The 15569-nt window shown below is 49.9% G+C and overlaps 2 protein-coding genes across 9 annotated transcripts in view; one reads left to right on the top strand and one right to left on the bottom strand.

Moving 5' to 3' along the window:
* Positions 1-15569, top strand: part of LOC100875305 (cell adhesion molecule 2-like) — a 35199-nt gene that overhangs the window by 163 nt on the left and 19467 nt on the right. Inside the window, exon 1 of one of the 2 annotated variants that reach the window (XM_076541371.1) lies at positions 14409-14552. The exons of the other annotated variant lie outside the window; for it this stretch is intronic. Within the exon in view, the coding sequence (XP_076397486.1) occupies positions 14507-14552 (46 nt within the window). The 5' untranslated portion in view covers positions 14409-14506. Of the gene's footprint in view, positions 1-14408; positions 14553-15569 lie in introns of those variants that run through there. 2 annotated transcript variants of the gene reach the window in all.
* LOC100875194 (cell adhesion molecule 2-like) lies at positions 50-14245 on the bottom strand. 7 transcript variants are annotated; one of them, XM_076541368.1, is made up of 7 exons: positions 14110-14239; positions 4851-5500; positions 2462-2667; positions 2267-2402; positions 2032-2165; positions 1705-1972; positions 50-1576 (listed from the first exon to the last, which is right to left on the bottom strand). In XM_076541368.1, exons 3-7 carry the CDS (start codon positions 2648-2650, stop codon positions 1506-1508), a joined length of 798 nt encoding a protein of 265 aa, XP_076397483.1. In that variant the 5' UTR covers positions 2651-2667; positions 4851-5500; positions 14110-14239; the 3' UTR covers positions 50-1505. The 7 variants fall into 7 exon arrangements, with proteins under 7 accessions (XP_076397483.1, XP_076397481.1, XP_076397482.1 ...); XM_076541366.1 differs by having other exon boundaries at positions 4427-5500; XM_076541367.1 differs by lacking the exon at positions 14110-14239 and adding an exon at positions 5669-9976 and having other exon boundaries at positions 4427-5500.

Here is a 15569-nt window from a genome sequence, read left to right on the forward strand (position 1 = left end):
GTGAGTAATCGAAATAACGGAAAGAAAGGAAAATAAGAGAGACAGAAAGTATTATAATAGTGAATTTTAATAACGATGAAAATTATGTACATATTTACATTTTCGTAAACGCTTAGGTGATACGACACGCAAGTATCTTGATCTCGATACGCTACCATGTAAGAAACATTCGTTCCGTTAGCTTAAGTGTAGCAGACATTACGATGTCGCGAGTGCAATTCTGCTTTGGTTTTCCTTTCATTCGTGGATAATTGCATCGATACTCGCAACGAACAGGTTACGCTTCGAATTTTCACGCGTTTTCACGACGAAAGTATCGATAGAATGTATAACAGCACAAGTAAACGAGCAATCAATAGAATTCGAGCAATAAATAACAGCATCGTCAACAATGGTTAACCAACAACCTTTCTTGTGAAATTGCTTTTTACCGGAAGACAACTTATTCGTTACGTACGAACGAAATACAGATAGATACGTATAGGTGATAGAGGATTATTCGAGGAATGTTCGGTAAGTCGGTAAGGAGAAAGGTAAAAGATGATCGATGCGCGTTAGAATTTGGTTGGCCAGCAATTTCGCAAGGAAGACGATAGAAGAGCGATAGAAGCGATTAAAGGAAGGTAAAGGAGGAAAAGGCGCGAAATTCATTGAAAACGACTGACATTCCAACGAGCGAGTCCAGTTAGCGTATCGCGCGGGAAAATTCGTAGATGTTGGATATGGTTTAGTTTAGTAACGAATAGAAAGAACCTTCGAGAATCCATAAAATTATCGGTAAAATTTCGTAGGAAAGTTCGTAGGAAAGAAGAGAGAGAGTTCTCGCGGTGTCGGGAAAGAAACGTTTTTCCAGCAACCTGGTTTTTCGTTATTAAGTGTAAAAAATGATATGCATCGAAAATAGAAGTACCGTTATAAAATCGTAGTAAAAATAATATGTATCGATGGAAAGGAACGCGAAGTTTGTCGTTTTCTTGTTCGCTTTGTTTTAGTCGCACTAAAAAGAGATCTGGACGAGCGAACGCGCACAGACGCGTGCATAGAAAGTAGGTACGCGCATGCATGTAGACGTACGGAGAGACAGACGGATCGATGCTTCCTTCGGTTTCGGTTCCTTTCGGTTCCGTAATATTTTCTCTCTGTTTGTTCCATGGATATGTGTATTAAACGAGATTTTCCGTTCGCGTAACAATACATTTAGAGCCTAGAACATAGTTTGATTCGCTGTCGGTGACGGATCCAGGACGAATCTATCGAGGAAAAGTTAGTTTTCTCGGTTCGGGAAACGTTACCGAATAAGGGTAACAGATTCGCGATGGGTCCGACACGGACGGCGGTTGGCGCGGCCCAAAGACCATTCGGCCTTATCGTCTTTATCGATACGATATTTAATTACGATTACGCGACTTAAAAGTTAGTATTAGATACGACGGGAACGTTCTCCTAACGTACTCTTCGATCGTTTTACACTGTTAAGGAAGCAAGGTGAAAAAAGAGTGTAATTATTATCGCGTCAGGACGAATGCCGTGATCGAGAGGACCATCATCCAGCCGAATATCGTTGCGGTTTGGCTTCCTGAAAAGCAACGTCGACTCGATTAGCGAATCGTTCTTTATACGCGCGTACGTATGTATGTATGTACGTAGAGAGAAGGTAATTTAGCGAAGGGTCCGATCGAGAGATATCGAAGAAAGAGACTTTACCGTTGGTTAAATCGTTGCGAGTGTGGCTTTGTGCCCTGGTCTCGCGGCTCTCCATTACAGGGGCTTTCACGATTCTCTCGTCGCCCTCGACGCTCTCCTCGTTGCTCTGCAGGTAGACGCTCGCTATCGTCGCCAAGCACTTTAGCTTCATGTCGCCGAGCTTGAAGTGTTTGTTGGTCACGCTGAACTCCAAGCCCAGTACCGCCGTCTCCAGGCCCTTCTCGTCCACGCTGGTAATGTGCGGTCCCTTCAGGTACTGGGCATCGGCCTGAATCGTTTCGAACACTCGAATCGTTTTACCGAAACTTACTCGAGCAAACAGCTTACCGGTTCGCCGTTGATGAACCAAGTCAAGAGAGCAGCCGGTTTCGAGGGCGCGGACGTGCAGTTCATGCGAACGAGCTCCCCTTCCTTATAGCGAGAACGACCGCCGGTTATTCGCGGGCCTTCGTCGGGAAGAACTGCCGAGAGAAAGAGAAACAGAGAGAGAGAGAGAGAGAGAGGAGAATCGCGTGAAGAATCAACGTCGGCTCGAATCGAACCGGTAAATTCGGAATCTCACCTACTACCGTCATGTCCGCGTGATCGGACACGGTTTGAAAGGCAGGAGCTTCCGCGGACACCTCGCATCGGTACCTGCCCGAACTGCTCAGATTCACGTTGTTCAGGACGACCGCGCTCTCCGTGGAATCGCGCGTCTGTCGTCAGACCGATCGAGTTAGTAGACGAATCATCGGATCGCTCGACGGATACTCACGTTCACGTTTACGCCGGTCACGCGAAACGTTTGAACGGTGGGCTCGTCCCTGGGCACGTAACGATAAAACTCGTGGCCGTCCTTGTACCATTTCACCGAGTACAACGTCTCCTTGTCCAGGTTGAAGTTGCACCGCATCAGGACCGTTTCGTTCAGAACAACGTGTTGAGGTATCTGCAGGGCCGTCATGCGAAGGGCCACGATTCCTGAAACGCATACATCGCCGTATCAGAAGCCGAAAATACTGGCGCGCTCCTAGCGAACGCGCTCGATTTAATTAAAGCCAATCGGACGAAGCTGTCCAGAGGGGAGGTTAATCAACGGCCAGATATATACTCGGTTTATTTACCGACAGTATTATCGGCTCCTGTGTGCCCGTCGTTACGCGCTTATGCCTCCAATTAAATGGCACACGGTTAACGCCGTTAATTTCCGCCTCTCGGCCGGCCGAATCCTATTTTTTCCCTGGAATCTCGAATTATCGAATTTTCCGTCGCGCTCGGTGTCGGCGACTTTCACAGGCTCCTTAACGCGCACCGTGCATCGACCGACGACAACAGATACTCGGAGTTCTTCGAGTTCGCGCCTGTTCGCCGTCTCGCCAGAAATTAAGAGAAATTAAGCGGGACGTCGCGTCGGAAGGAGAATTGATCTACTTGAAAGCGTGTTTGCGCGCCGCTCGGAAGAACCTCGAAGAACGCTTTGGCCGAAACTGTCGGGGAAACGGGGAATCGATATCGAGTATCGTTTTAAGAAGCGAGAGAGAAAGAGGGGAACCGTGAAGCGGCAAGTTTCATCGGAAATCGAGCCAATTCGATAGTTAACGACCTATCGTAACGCGGTTTCGCGAGACCGACGACAGTTACGTGTTTGTGGGCCGTCTTTGAACGAATCGCTTTACGCGCCCGTATAACTGTTCGTTTCTTCGTCGAGAACGCTCCTCGAAGCGGTTAACCGAGCCGCCCCTAACCGCCCCGAGTCGTACCGGGCCGTCAGGAAAAAATTCCTCCTCGCGGTTTCTCCTTGCCGAATGTTCGATCGATCGTATACGATATATATATCTCTCTCTCTCTCGAGAGAGAGAGAAAATAACGTCGTGTTCGCGAACGTCCAAATTCGAAATTTTCTTAGTTCGCGTCCTTTCGGACATTCTAGACGTGTTAGAAATCGAAGATGTATAGAAAATGTTGAGTCAGGTCGAGTCCAAGTTAAGACCGTCGATATCGTCGTAGAAGTAAAAGACTTCGTTGTAAAGGCTCGGACGGCTTAACCTGTTCTTAATCTAATCGAGTCGAATCGTATCGAAGGAAACGCTCGAGTATTACGGTTTGTGCGCGAAGGTTCAAGGTTAGTTTAGGCCGAGACGGAACGTAGACCCGACACGAGTCGAGTCTTTCGTACGATGTCACGGGCGACATCGGAATACCGGAAACAATCGGAAATCGTATCGCGTACTTTTCCAAGAAACTTTTATACGGAGCTGGAATCTATCCACTTTCCCGCTTATCCTCGAGGATTTACGCGTCCTGGCAATCCTCTTCCTATTCCGCGTAAAAGCTTATCCTACCTAAACGTCTGTTACTTACCGCGTCACCGCCATTCTTTCGCGAATAATCACCGTATCAGAGTCTCGATGCGGTACCGTCGCTGATCGGACTTGTCGCGTTTCCACTAGGACGAACCCGTACGCGGCACTGTACCTTCGAAAGCACGCGAATCATACGGAACTTTCCTTCCCGCGTCGCGTTCGAACAACTCGGATCTCGATCGAATGCACGAGGACCGATAACGATTCTCGAAAGAGCTAGCCGAAATAGCCGGATACGTATCTCGATTCGGGAATCTAGAGAATCGATAAGGACACTCGGAGTCCTGAGTCGGGTGCACACTCGTCCATTCGCGAAGTCGTAATCGCACTCCCAGGGCAACGTACGGGAACGTTCGGTAACGAATGTCCAGGCATACCTGAATGAAGCATGAACGCGTAGATCGCGATCAGCCTGGACAGCAGTGTCCCGTGGTTCGTCTTAAACCGCATCCTCGGCTATGGTGCAGCCCTCGCAGAGCATGGGAAACTCCTCCCTCGTCAGTGAGTTGCCATGTCGCGGCTTATAGCAGCGGGAAGCTCCACGGAGGAGGAGAAATCGATCTCTTTATCCCCGTGTCCAGTTCGCGAGGGTCGTCGGTTTCCTCGGACAGAGGAGGAGCACCGCGATGACAGAAAGGACGCGGGACACCCGGGCTAGCGACCTTCGAGCAGGGTCAGCAGGTGTCGTCGTCGGACCGGCACATTATTTTCCACGTTCCGCGCGCGGACTAATTGAAAATCTATACTATGGCGGAGGAGAGAGCAGTAGTAGGTAGTCGGTACTGCGGCATCGGCACATACCAGCGGGAAACAAGAGGTGGTGACGCGTTGCTGGTGGTGCTGCTGCTACCACTGACTCTCCGTTGGTGGTGGTGGTGGTGGTGGTGGTGGTGGCGGCGGCGGCAATGCTCGTGGGAGGGAGGTTGGGTGGAGGAGCAGCCGGGGCCGGGAATACGGCCAGCCGAGGAAGACGGGACACGAACAACAGCCACCGAACCGACTAGACGGACGAAGAGAGCACCATTTCGAGTCCGTTCCTGGGCGACTGCGCCGTTCTCCGAGTCGATGATCGCTGCAAAATTCTCCGTCTCGCTTCGTGTCGCTGCGCGGTGAAGCTCTTTCGCCGCGTTGCGTACGCGCGCTCTACGTTCCTCCGTGTCGGCGACGCCTGTACGTGTGCGCGAGCGCGACCGCTTCTCTACGTGCACGTGCACGCGTGTGTGCAGGCGCTAACAAAATTCGGGGGAAATACGCTCCCGGCGACTCTTCCGTCAGGAATTATGCGGATTTTTCGGTGGCCGCTTCGTCCTTTTCCTTCCTGCCTGCTACTACCACCCTGTCCCGTCGATGCTCTCTTTCCATCCTCCTTCCAAACCCCTTACATAGACTCGTTGCAAGATGGACAGCGAAATCGTTCCAGGCGAATTAATTAATACCGCTGCTCGGCTAACCTGTTCGGTAATCCGAAAGTTACGAGTCGATAACGAGCCGATTCCAATAATTATTTAACTAGACCACTCGGAAAGTTGGCTACCGCGTTTCTAGCGAGGGAAGGGCCGAGGGAAGGGCCTTTATCAATAATATAGCTCCTTTAATTGACCGAGCACATGGTGGCCTACCTGATCCCAAGGTTCATTAAGCCGCGGTGCTAAAAGAAGGATGACTTTGCAGGACTCGTCGTTCGTTTTACGTTTAACGACCTCGAGTTTACTTTTCTTTTACTACCAGGAATGTCTCGTAGATATCGAGGCTCGTTTACGAATTAGACCACGTCGACGTGTCGCGATCGCTGATTAATCGTTCCGTATCGATTTAAGCAAAACGCTAAAGCAACTCGTTGTCGGGGCATCGTGTACTAACTTTCCCGTTATCGTCCCGTTTATCTGCCGTTTTTCTCGCGTATCCCGGCCAAGCGTGTCGGAAGAAGGTCAAGTGTGCCGGGTCAGGGAGTAATCGAGGCGGCTACATAATTTTCCGAGCAACCCCTGCTTAAATATCTCCGAGGTCTTACGTGTTCGCCACTTTCTAACGTTTATCGGTTATCGCTAAAATACCGTGTCTAAGATCGATTGACTAATCGGGACGAAATCCGGTCGAACGCGACGAAAGAAAGTCGAAGGCGTCTCGATAGAGGCAGGGAACATAATCGTCGACTTATTGTCAGAATCGAATTAGATCGGACAAGTTGCCTCGATCCCGAGAGCCGAGTCGGACGTCGAAAGACGTAAAATTGCTCCGAAAGAGAGAGGAGTAATTTCGTTTGCGAGCGGTCGAAACTCGCGACGCAGCCTCGAAAGTTGATTCGCTTCGCGGGAACCGCCGATCGCAGCTTTCACGGCTTTATTTCGATAATCTTCTCGCGCGAGAGCGTTGCCAACGGGAGAACGTTCCTTCGGGAATCTACCCTTCGATCGCGGTAATTAAGCCGGTAAGCGGCTAATTAAAATTAAAGTCGATTACCGGTGTCGATTTTTTCCTCGAGAAGAAAAAACAAACGTTTCGTCGGACCGAAGAACGGGAAGTTAACCTAATCTTCTTAACGGGTATTTAGACTATATTTCCTATTGAAATTCCTAGCCAACTTAACTGTAACTCGACTCGATTTCGGTTTGCTCGCTTACGAGTCCATCCGCGTGTCTCTACGATCTATGCTCCGTTTACCGTCTTCTTCGATCTAGATCTTTATCGAAATGTCCCTGCAGGCGTTATCAAAATTATCCTCGCAAGATGCTCCTCCGTCCACCGGGTGGATATTACGCGTTAAGGGCCGTTATCGGGTAGATCGACCGTTCGCAGGATACACCCTCGCGCGATAAACGTTTCTTCCCAGAAACCCAGTCCGAGAATCTCGGGGACAATACTCGTACGTATACTGGAGGAGAGGGGGCAGATTAGCTGTTAGATAGTTAATCGTTCGAAATCGTATGCAGGCTATTGTAGCGAGCATGACTCAACAGTTAGCCAAAAAGTGTCCAGGTGGTAAGTTTCGAGCGAACGAGGACACTTGGCGCTTTGGGGCGCCACTTTCGAATATTCGCACCGAGCCGAGAGCGCGTGCTTTGGCGAGAAGAGAGGGGTTGGCCACGACTAACGACCCTCGTCCTGTAATTGGGGTACCAGTTGCACGCGTCAGGATGAATTTCATCCCCCGAAGCCGTGCCACTCGGCTCCGAGTCCCCTCTTTTGTAGAGGCGCAGTATTCGGCTCGAGTCGCGGCTCCGTACGTGGCCCGACTCTATACCGTGCTTTTACATCCTCGAACGTGCCTTTCGCCTTTTCCCTTTTGCGCTTCTCCTACCCTCGACAAACTGCTTCCTTATTTATCGAACTCACCATGACACGGTGACTCGGTACCTTTTCTCTCGGACCCTCTTCCACCTTCCGCCGTTTTCCTTTCAAATTTTACGCCCTTTTCGTCAAAATATTAGCCGACTTTCGACCGATTACGAGAAGCGAATTAATAGAGGAAGAACGAAAGCGCGAAAGTTCCAGGCACCGACGAACGGATCGATAGACCGTCGTAACGTTTGTACGCTTAAACGAGCCAGATGCCGACAAACCGTGATCGTTCGGGTTGAAATTTTCTTCGTCGAAACGCGAAAGCGCGACGAACGAGAAGGTGGAAGTAACGAAATATTCCACTTGGATTCGGCGATCGAGTCGACGAATTAGGAGATCGACCGTTTCGACCTTTTAGCTAAATTTTCGAGCGTAAAACGCTCGAAAGAAGCGTGAAGAATCGAAAGTACGTACTCTCTGGTGTGACGGGCAGACCCGTGTAAACGCGACGCAACACGCATGCGCTTATTTATTAGCGGGACCGAAAATCGATATTCGACCTCTCGCTCTCGCACGGCCCGCTTAATATTTCTTTCGACTCGCTGGTTTTTCTGCGAAAACGCCGAGTTCCTTTCCCCGCGCCTCTCCTTTACCGGAAGATCCGTTTTCGCGAGAAACGCGCTCGTTTCGATCCGCGTCGAATCGAATCGGCCCACTTAAATCCTTCTCGGAGGGATTTAGACGTTTAACCGCGAAAATGCCCTTTCCGTGAGCGCGCGGATCGAGGGCAACAGACCGGGGAACAATGGATCCCGATTCCCGATTCGGTATTTCGACGATTACGCGCAACGATGTGACGCGCGTGTCGTTTAATTGATCTATTTACGGCCATCCTTTATCCTTCGAAACAAAGGTTCGCGAACGAACACCGAACCAACGTTTTTCCCCTACCCTCTTTTCTCGTATCCCTCTTCGAAATAGTCGGCACGCGTCACCTTTGTTTTCCGCTTCTCTCGAATCACCATTCTCTTCTTCGCCGTTTAGATCGTATCGTAATCGATGATCGATACGCGACCGATTCAACCGTCCATCCACGAGATCGGACTACTCGGGCGCAGTTGCTCGCGCAGAATCAGCCAGTTTCGCAGCACCGAACAACTGGATTTCGAATCGCGACGGAAACGGATTTATCGATCGGCTCTACTTATTTTCTACGACATCTCGACGACGTTCTTTCGCTCGGTCGTCGAACAACGAGTTTTGATTTTTTATCGTCGAGCTACCGTTCCATCGTCCACGATCTTCTTCGGGACGGGATCGAACGCGCGATACTCTCGGGAACGTTCCGTTTCCTCGAGCGTGATTCATCGAACTTTCGTTTCAATCCGTTGAGAGTACGAGAAAGAGCTTCTTCCCGAAAAATCGTCGTAACGCGAACAGGCTGTCGTGGTCGGTGTCTTTTCGAGCGGAGTAAAAAGTTAATCGAAGGTTTAACGCGGCAAAATTCGATCAGCAACGAAAATAATTCTGCCGTTTCTTCCGCGAAATGCACTTCCCGACGGCTGCAACGAGACGCGAGACGACGATACTCTATTTCTCCATAAATATTTATCGTTCTCTTATCCGTTCCCGCTGTCCTTACGAGCGGCGATGCGTCGAGGCGATACGTCGAGGCATCGAGGAACGCGAGAGAGCCATTCACGGAAATCGCGAGCGTAAAAATTCTATGGATCGGATCAGATTCGACGCGACTCGTGTTTATCTTAGCGTTCGATCGATCGCGCGCGTCACCCTTTCCGTTCGCTCGCCGGAATCTCATCCGGTCCCTTGGAACAGGAACGACTCTATTCTCGCAACGAGTAATCTGAACGGCGATTAACGATTACAACTACGATCCGAGTAATCCAGAGTAGGAATCCGTGGCCGAAGATAAGCGTTAAAACGAACGGTGCGAGAAGAAAAGTAAAAAGCGCGCGGTACCGACCAATGACGCTCGAAACTCGAAAGGGTGATTCGCCTGTTGCGTCGCGAACGCGATTACGGCGAAACCGGTGCAGAGCGGCGCAGCGTCCGAAAACGATACACCGAGACCGATCCTGTTCTTCGTCGAGAGAGAAAAAGGTTCGCGTAGTCTAGAGAAGAAGGGGCGATACGAAAGGAAGCTTTGGGTCGCGAAGTCTGCCGTGTCGTTTTCTGTGTCGTTTTCTGTGTCGTTTTCTGTGTCGTCTTCTGTGTCGTTTTCCGTGTCGGGAAGACACGAAGTGGGTCATCTCGGGTAGAAGTTGGTAAAAGCGTAAAATGCTAAAGTAAAAGGAAGGAGAGGAGGAAGCTGGGAGCCTGCCGCTGATGTATACTTCGGGGGTGATTTGCATAAAGTTTTCACGATGCGGCGTAGTAGAGCGGCGTAGTGTAGAGCGGCGATCCCGGCGAGACTGCGAGGACGAACGCAACAACAACCAACTAAACCAGCTACGAGAGCTCGAAGAGGAAACGGCATCGCGAACCAACGAACGTCCGGACGCCTACGAGAATCCGTTTTTCGCGCCGTTGATTTTCCAACTATCGATCATCGTCCGCTTTAGAACGGCTGTCGTAGCATCTGTCGTTATTGAAATCCGTGCTCGTTTCTCTTCCATCCTGAGTAATTACCGATGCGTTCCTACCTTTCTGTTTCCTCCGTAGCGCCACCGCTACCCCGAGCAACCATTTTCTCTTCGTTTCTCGTTTTTTGGGTCGCTTCTTTCCATTTCGCGATCAACCGCTCTCTTTCTCTCTCTCTCTCTCTTTCTCTATCGGTAAGCGCTCGCCTAGTCTAGTCGAAGCAACGAATTTACGCTGTAAACTGTTGTCGCTCTTAACCTCGAGCACGGAGCTCGAGCGTTAATTCCGTGATAGTTGTTTCCACGATTTCGACTATTTCGTCGTCGACGGCAGAATATTTTCGTGGCGGCGTAGGAGACGCGTTTCGGTCGATTCGCCGGTCGTTAACGAGATCTAGGAAATCCCGAGTAACCCCTATACGCCAATTGACTTTCCTCGTACACGCGTCGTACGTTGCACACGCACGGGCCGGCCATCTCGTTCCGATGTCCTTCTGCCGCAGAAGCCGGACAGCTGGCGTTGTCCAGCCAGGGGTCATGGACAGAAATTCGGCAGATGTTCGCCCAGAGATAATTACTGGCTCGAATTTTCGGCCTTCCGTCCTTTCCACCGACCTCTTCGCGCACCGAGTTCCTTCGAGTTATCGGGGCTAAGCGGGATATCAGGGTGAAAAGTTCCCGAACGACCGCTACGCTCGACGACGTACAGGAATGTCTCGGATCCTTGGATACGTCGATGCACGAACGAGACTCGGTTGGTAAAAGTTTTCGAAAAATTTCCCCTTTTCGAACTGGTAATTGTACGAAATGCGGGCTCTTCGCGAGACGCGCTCTCGAACGAGGCTATAGCGAATAAACTCGACGCGACGGATCTGAGGGTAGAGGTTCTCGATCGAGCTGCGCCCATGTACGACCAATATAATATAATATAATATAATATAATATAATATAATATAATAGTGGACATATACATATTTCCGATCGAATAAGAACGAGAATTATATTAAGAAGATATTTAAACGCGTATGGCTGGTCGCGTGCATAAATACTATGCCCCCTTGGTGGGTGGAGTCTTTAGGCCTTTATAACGCCGGGATAACGTGCACGCGATCGTTACGCGAGCTATCGATGCACGACGTATCGTTCAGCGAAAAGTATCTTCGCTGTTTCTCCATAGATTTGCCTAACTAACATTTCTCCGTAGAGTGGTCTAGCTATTGTTAGCGCGAGTGATTAGAACGTAGGTCGTCTCGAATTCCGTAAAGGAGGGTCTCATTTTTCAAAGATGTCAACGATGCCTATAGGTTTCTACCTTAATTAGAGGTAGCGCCAAGACGAAGATCGAGTCGAGCGTGATTAATTGAAAGCGTCGCGTTGCCTCGAATCGACAAATGTTTATCGATTAAACGACCTGGTTCGATTAATTAACACCGGGCCTATTGTCGTTACCTCTCGTCCACGTGTTGCGCGTAGCTCGCGATACAAGAACCCCGGAGCTGGCCATCGAATAAAACGTTCATTATCGCTTGACAATTAGCCGTCAATTAATACGGAATCGAAACGAGCGATTAATTTCGTAAACGTTCGGTAAACGATCGCGTGAACGATCGGTGCACGTTCGATCGAAGAGAGGCTGAAAAATTCGGGAAAATCCGACCCGAGTCAAATTCCGCCTCAATTAACGGCCCGTGTTCTTCTTTTTCTGTCTTATACGTCCTTTGTAATATCTAACACGAACGAAATTACGCGCGCGTATAACGCTGTCCAACGCTATCAAATTACCGTTGTTCCGTTTATTAAAATATTATCGAGTTCCTCTCAGATTTCTTTTTGTCTATCGAGTATTCGCGTAGAAGAATCGACGAACGAAGAAAATTTACGTTGACGATACAGTGTATTTTGTTGGAAAAACTTGTCGTCGAAATTCGGTAGAGTCGAATTACGCGTAGATCGATCGATCAGCATCCACGAACGAGCTTTTACCGACGACGCTGCGAAACGCCTCCGATCGTTGGTTAATTTTATCACCGACTTTTCTCCTTAAAATAATTCGCTTCGACTAAATTATTTTCGCTAGCCCGCAGAATTTATCTCGAGTGCACCCCGCTCGAATCGACCCGATGCGTCGAGCCTAAAAACCTCTTATTTATTTACAACTTCTTCTCCTATTTCGGTTCGCTACATTTACAGATTTCATTTAATTCGGTCTGGTGCGAATCGCGGCAACTTAAAACCTGATCCAATAAATTACACCCTGTTCCGAAAGATTCGACTGTAGCGAAAGTTGAACGTCCAGACAAAAACGGGTACGACGACGAAAGTAGTACGGGTCCGATAATTGACCGATATCGTCGCAAAGTCTCGGTGACCGAGGAAACAGAAAAAACGTTAGAGAACGGTTAAATAAAATTCAGGAGGCGGCGTGGCGTACCGCTAATAGAAGCGGAACGACCCGTAGGTTTTTGCGTAGGACAGGGAGAACTGCAGCCGATGACCTGGCGCAGGCGCGTGTCCTTTTGCTGGTCAACAGCTTCTGGCTAGCCACGATTTATCGCGTCGATTCCTTGCTCGGTTTTCGCTCGAAACACCGACGCGTTTCTAAAAAAGATCGGAATCGAAAGCACCGATTTTTCAACCGCTCGAACACCTCTATATTTATCGGATCAAAGCCAAACTGTCCGCTTTAAATCGGTAGGATTCGGCTAACTAACTCGTGGACGCGACGGTGGAAAAGAAGGTTTAATCGACAAGATTGCTCGCTGTACGCGTCACGGAAGGAAGAACGGGCAAATAAACGCGTAAACAAAGAGGAATCGCGTTAAACCGTGGAACCGCAATAACAAGCTGGCTCGGTTACCGTCGCGTGTGCACGCGATTATGACCGCATCGGGACGGGGGTTGCGCTAGTCTACGCGGTTCTCGATCGGTACTATCGTCTACCGTTCGGTTCATCTTGCTTCCCGCGGTCCCATTTTTTCCTGCGCAACGCGCGTTCTACTCGAAAAGCGCGATAAACGTTCACCGTTTCCTACCATCCTTTAATTTTAATCCGCGCGAGAAATCTAATTAACTGGTCAAAGGACCGTGTCCTCGTTTAGCCGGGAATAAAAAATTGCTCCGAAGGTAGAAAAACAAATTTTCCGCTGTTGCGAAGCGAACTTTTTCTCCTGTCGGGTCCACGGAAGCAGGATTTTAAAAGCGGACCGTAGCGGACCGTCGTTGCTTTAAACAACCCCGAAAAAGAAGAAACATCGACAATTAACCTCCGAGTTTCCCGCCCTCGAAGAACAAAGAAAAGAATCCGCCAGCGCGGTCGTCTCCCGCGCGAGAACCGAAATAAAGTGATCGAGAATGCTCGAGAGCCAGGGGTTCGTCGACACCCCGTAATTACGAAAGAACCCGTTCGCCAGCTAACGCGATCATTACCGACAGCCCCGTTCGGGCGTGTTTCGCCGGTAGCAGGAAAATCCGTGAAAACAAACGACGGCCGGTTGATCTCGTTTCGAAGGGAAATCGTCGGTGTATTCGAGGGTTCGCTCGAAACCGGCCAATTTTCCGGCTACGAATCGTCCGTCGAGGGGAGCGAAACCCCGCTGGAACAACGTCCCTGCATCGTTCCCCGCCAACCGGCCCGGCAACCACCCCGTCGCGTCGGTTCCGCGTTAACCCGGTACTCGTTCCGTTGAGGGTGGTGCGGGCAGTCGCGGGCCGCGGGACTCTGACACGATCTGTTCGTGCGTTTTCGTCGACGTTCGTTCGGCCACGATTCGCTCGCCGGGCCGACGCGACACCCGACGAGGCTGTCCGAGAAGAACCGAGCGACCGTGGGTGGGAGACGGTGCACGAGCCGATATAGCAGGGGAGAAGTTCGCGTATGCCGTGTACGATATTCCCTCTGTGGCTGAACGCGCAACCACGAGCAACGGCTACGAACGAGAACGACCGAGCTGTCGCGAGTGAGAATACGGATAGTACGAAACGGTAGATACGGAGGACGGTTCCCGGTGCGCGTCTTCGTCGGTGTTTGTTCTACCTCGAACGTACGAGCAAAACGGAGCTACCACCGACGACGACGACTACTGCTACTACCGCTAGTACCACTAGTACCACTAGGAGAACGCCGACCGGGGGTAAAAGGAAGAACGACTCGCGATCGGACACGCGATCGCCGCGTGACGCACACACTTATCCCAAATGCCTGGCCGGCGACGACGACATCAACCACTGGTTCCTCGCGACGCGTGCCTCTCGCGCGATCGTCACGCGTGCTCGCGCTCCTCCTGCTCGTGAGAGAGGTCAAGGGGAGTCCGGCAGACCTCTCGACCCCCGACTGCTCTCTATTCTCCGACACCCCTAAATCCTCTCGCGCTCCTTTTCTTCGTGCTTCGCGAACTCGACTGATTTCGTGCGCGGCCTTTCGTGTGTCTCGTGTGTCTCTTTCGCCAGTGAATTTCCGACAATTTTTATCTTTCCTCTCTCCCTTTTTTAATTATCTCCTCGCGGCTCGGATCGTCGCGTCGGCGAATCGCTCGGAGACGTTTATTCGATCGACCACGAGCTGGAGCTGCGCGCGGAATCATGGATTGGAGAGTGGGAATGCTGCTGATATGTTTGCTCGCAGAGGGTGAGTGGGTTTTTAAATGGTTTTTTAGCGGCGATCACGCGCGATAGAAGTTTCTCGGTCTTGATAACATTCAACCCTACAAACATTTTTTCGACTTTCAATTAACTTTCGAAATCCTGATCGTTCGGCTAACTTCAATCGATTCATCGATAATAAAAAGTCTTTGAATTTCGACGTTATTCGGAAGATGGACTCGAACCAGAAATTAAACGCGTATCTTGTCATTTTTTCAAGAGCATCGATTCTTTTCGATTCTTTTCGATTCTTTTCGATTCTTGTCTAATAGCACATTTTTCTTCTTTTGTATCTACCCTTGTAACAAAAATTCATACCATAATATAATATGTATGATATAAAATTGATAGCATCCTGTTCGAATAAGAAGAAGAAAAGAAGAAGAACTCGGCAACCTCTTTTTATCCGTCGACGCATTTTTAATAGAAAGAGCGAAATTGTCGGTCGGCTCGGTTCGAAAAACGCCTCTCGCACGACGAGGATACCTAAACAACGACACCCGAAGCGATTCTCGGTGTATCGCTTTGGTAGTTTGCCATTTGACCCAATTACCGGCTTCCGGCGTTCCCAGTTTTTCCGGCTGCTTTCCGCGGAATGTTCCGTTTAACGCGGAACACCCTTTGGAAGAGTAAATTTGCGAGATTCGATCTTCGGATAAGCGAACGCGTATCGCGGTTCGATCGATAGACGGTTTCGAGTCGGGCACGCGCTCGTTTCGAGCTCCAATTTCCTGATGGAAGTGGATTAATATAATTTGATGCCACCCTCCCTTCTGCTCCTCCCACTACTACTATTACTACTCTTCCACCGGGAATTATGCATCTCGCGACTCGATCTTGCCGCGAATAGCCCCTTCCGATCGTTCAGGGTTCGATGAAAATATCCTCGGATGTTTCAAAGATCGGATGCTTAATCGAAAGTTCTCCGTCCTAGCCAAGATCAAAAGGGGTTTTAAGGTATCCGAAATTGGAGACTAGACTCTCCATCGAAGCTTCCATTCGC

This window comes from Megachile rotundata, chromosome 16 (genome assembly GCF_050947335.1).
Source record: "Megachile rotundata isolate GNS110a chromosome 16, iyMegRotu1, whole genome shotgun sequence".
Taxonomy (NCBI): Eukaryota; Metazoa; Arthropoda; class Insecta; order Hymenoptera; family Megachilidae; genus Megachile; species Megachile rotundata.

Excerpts from the sequence above, each read along its gene's own strand:
- LOC100875194 (XM_076541366.1), bottom strand. The coding sequence starts at position 4,499 with ATGCGGTTTAAGACGAACCACGGGACACTGCTGTCCAGGCTGATCGCG. Across the intron at positions 2,166-2,266 it reads CGCGGACATGACGGTAGTAG|TTCTTCCCGACGAAGGCCCG; the intron begins GTGAGATTCCGA and ends TTCTCTCGGCAG. Across the intron at positions 1,577-1,704 it reads TCGCAACGATTTAACCAACG|GAAGCCAAACCGCAACGATA; the intron begins GTAAAGTCTCTT and ends GTTGCTTTTCAG.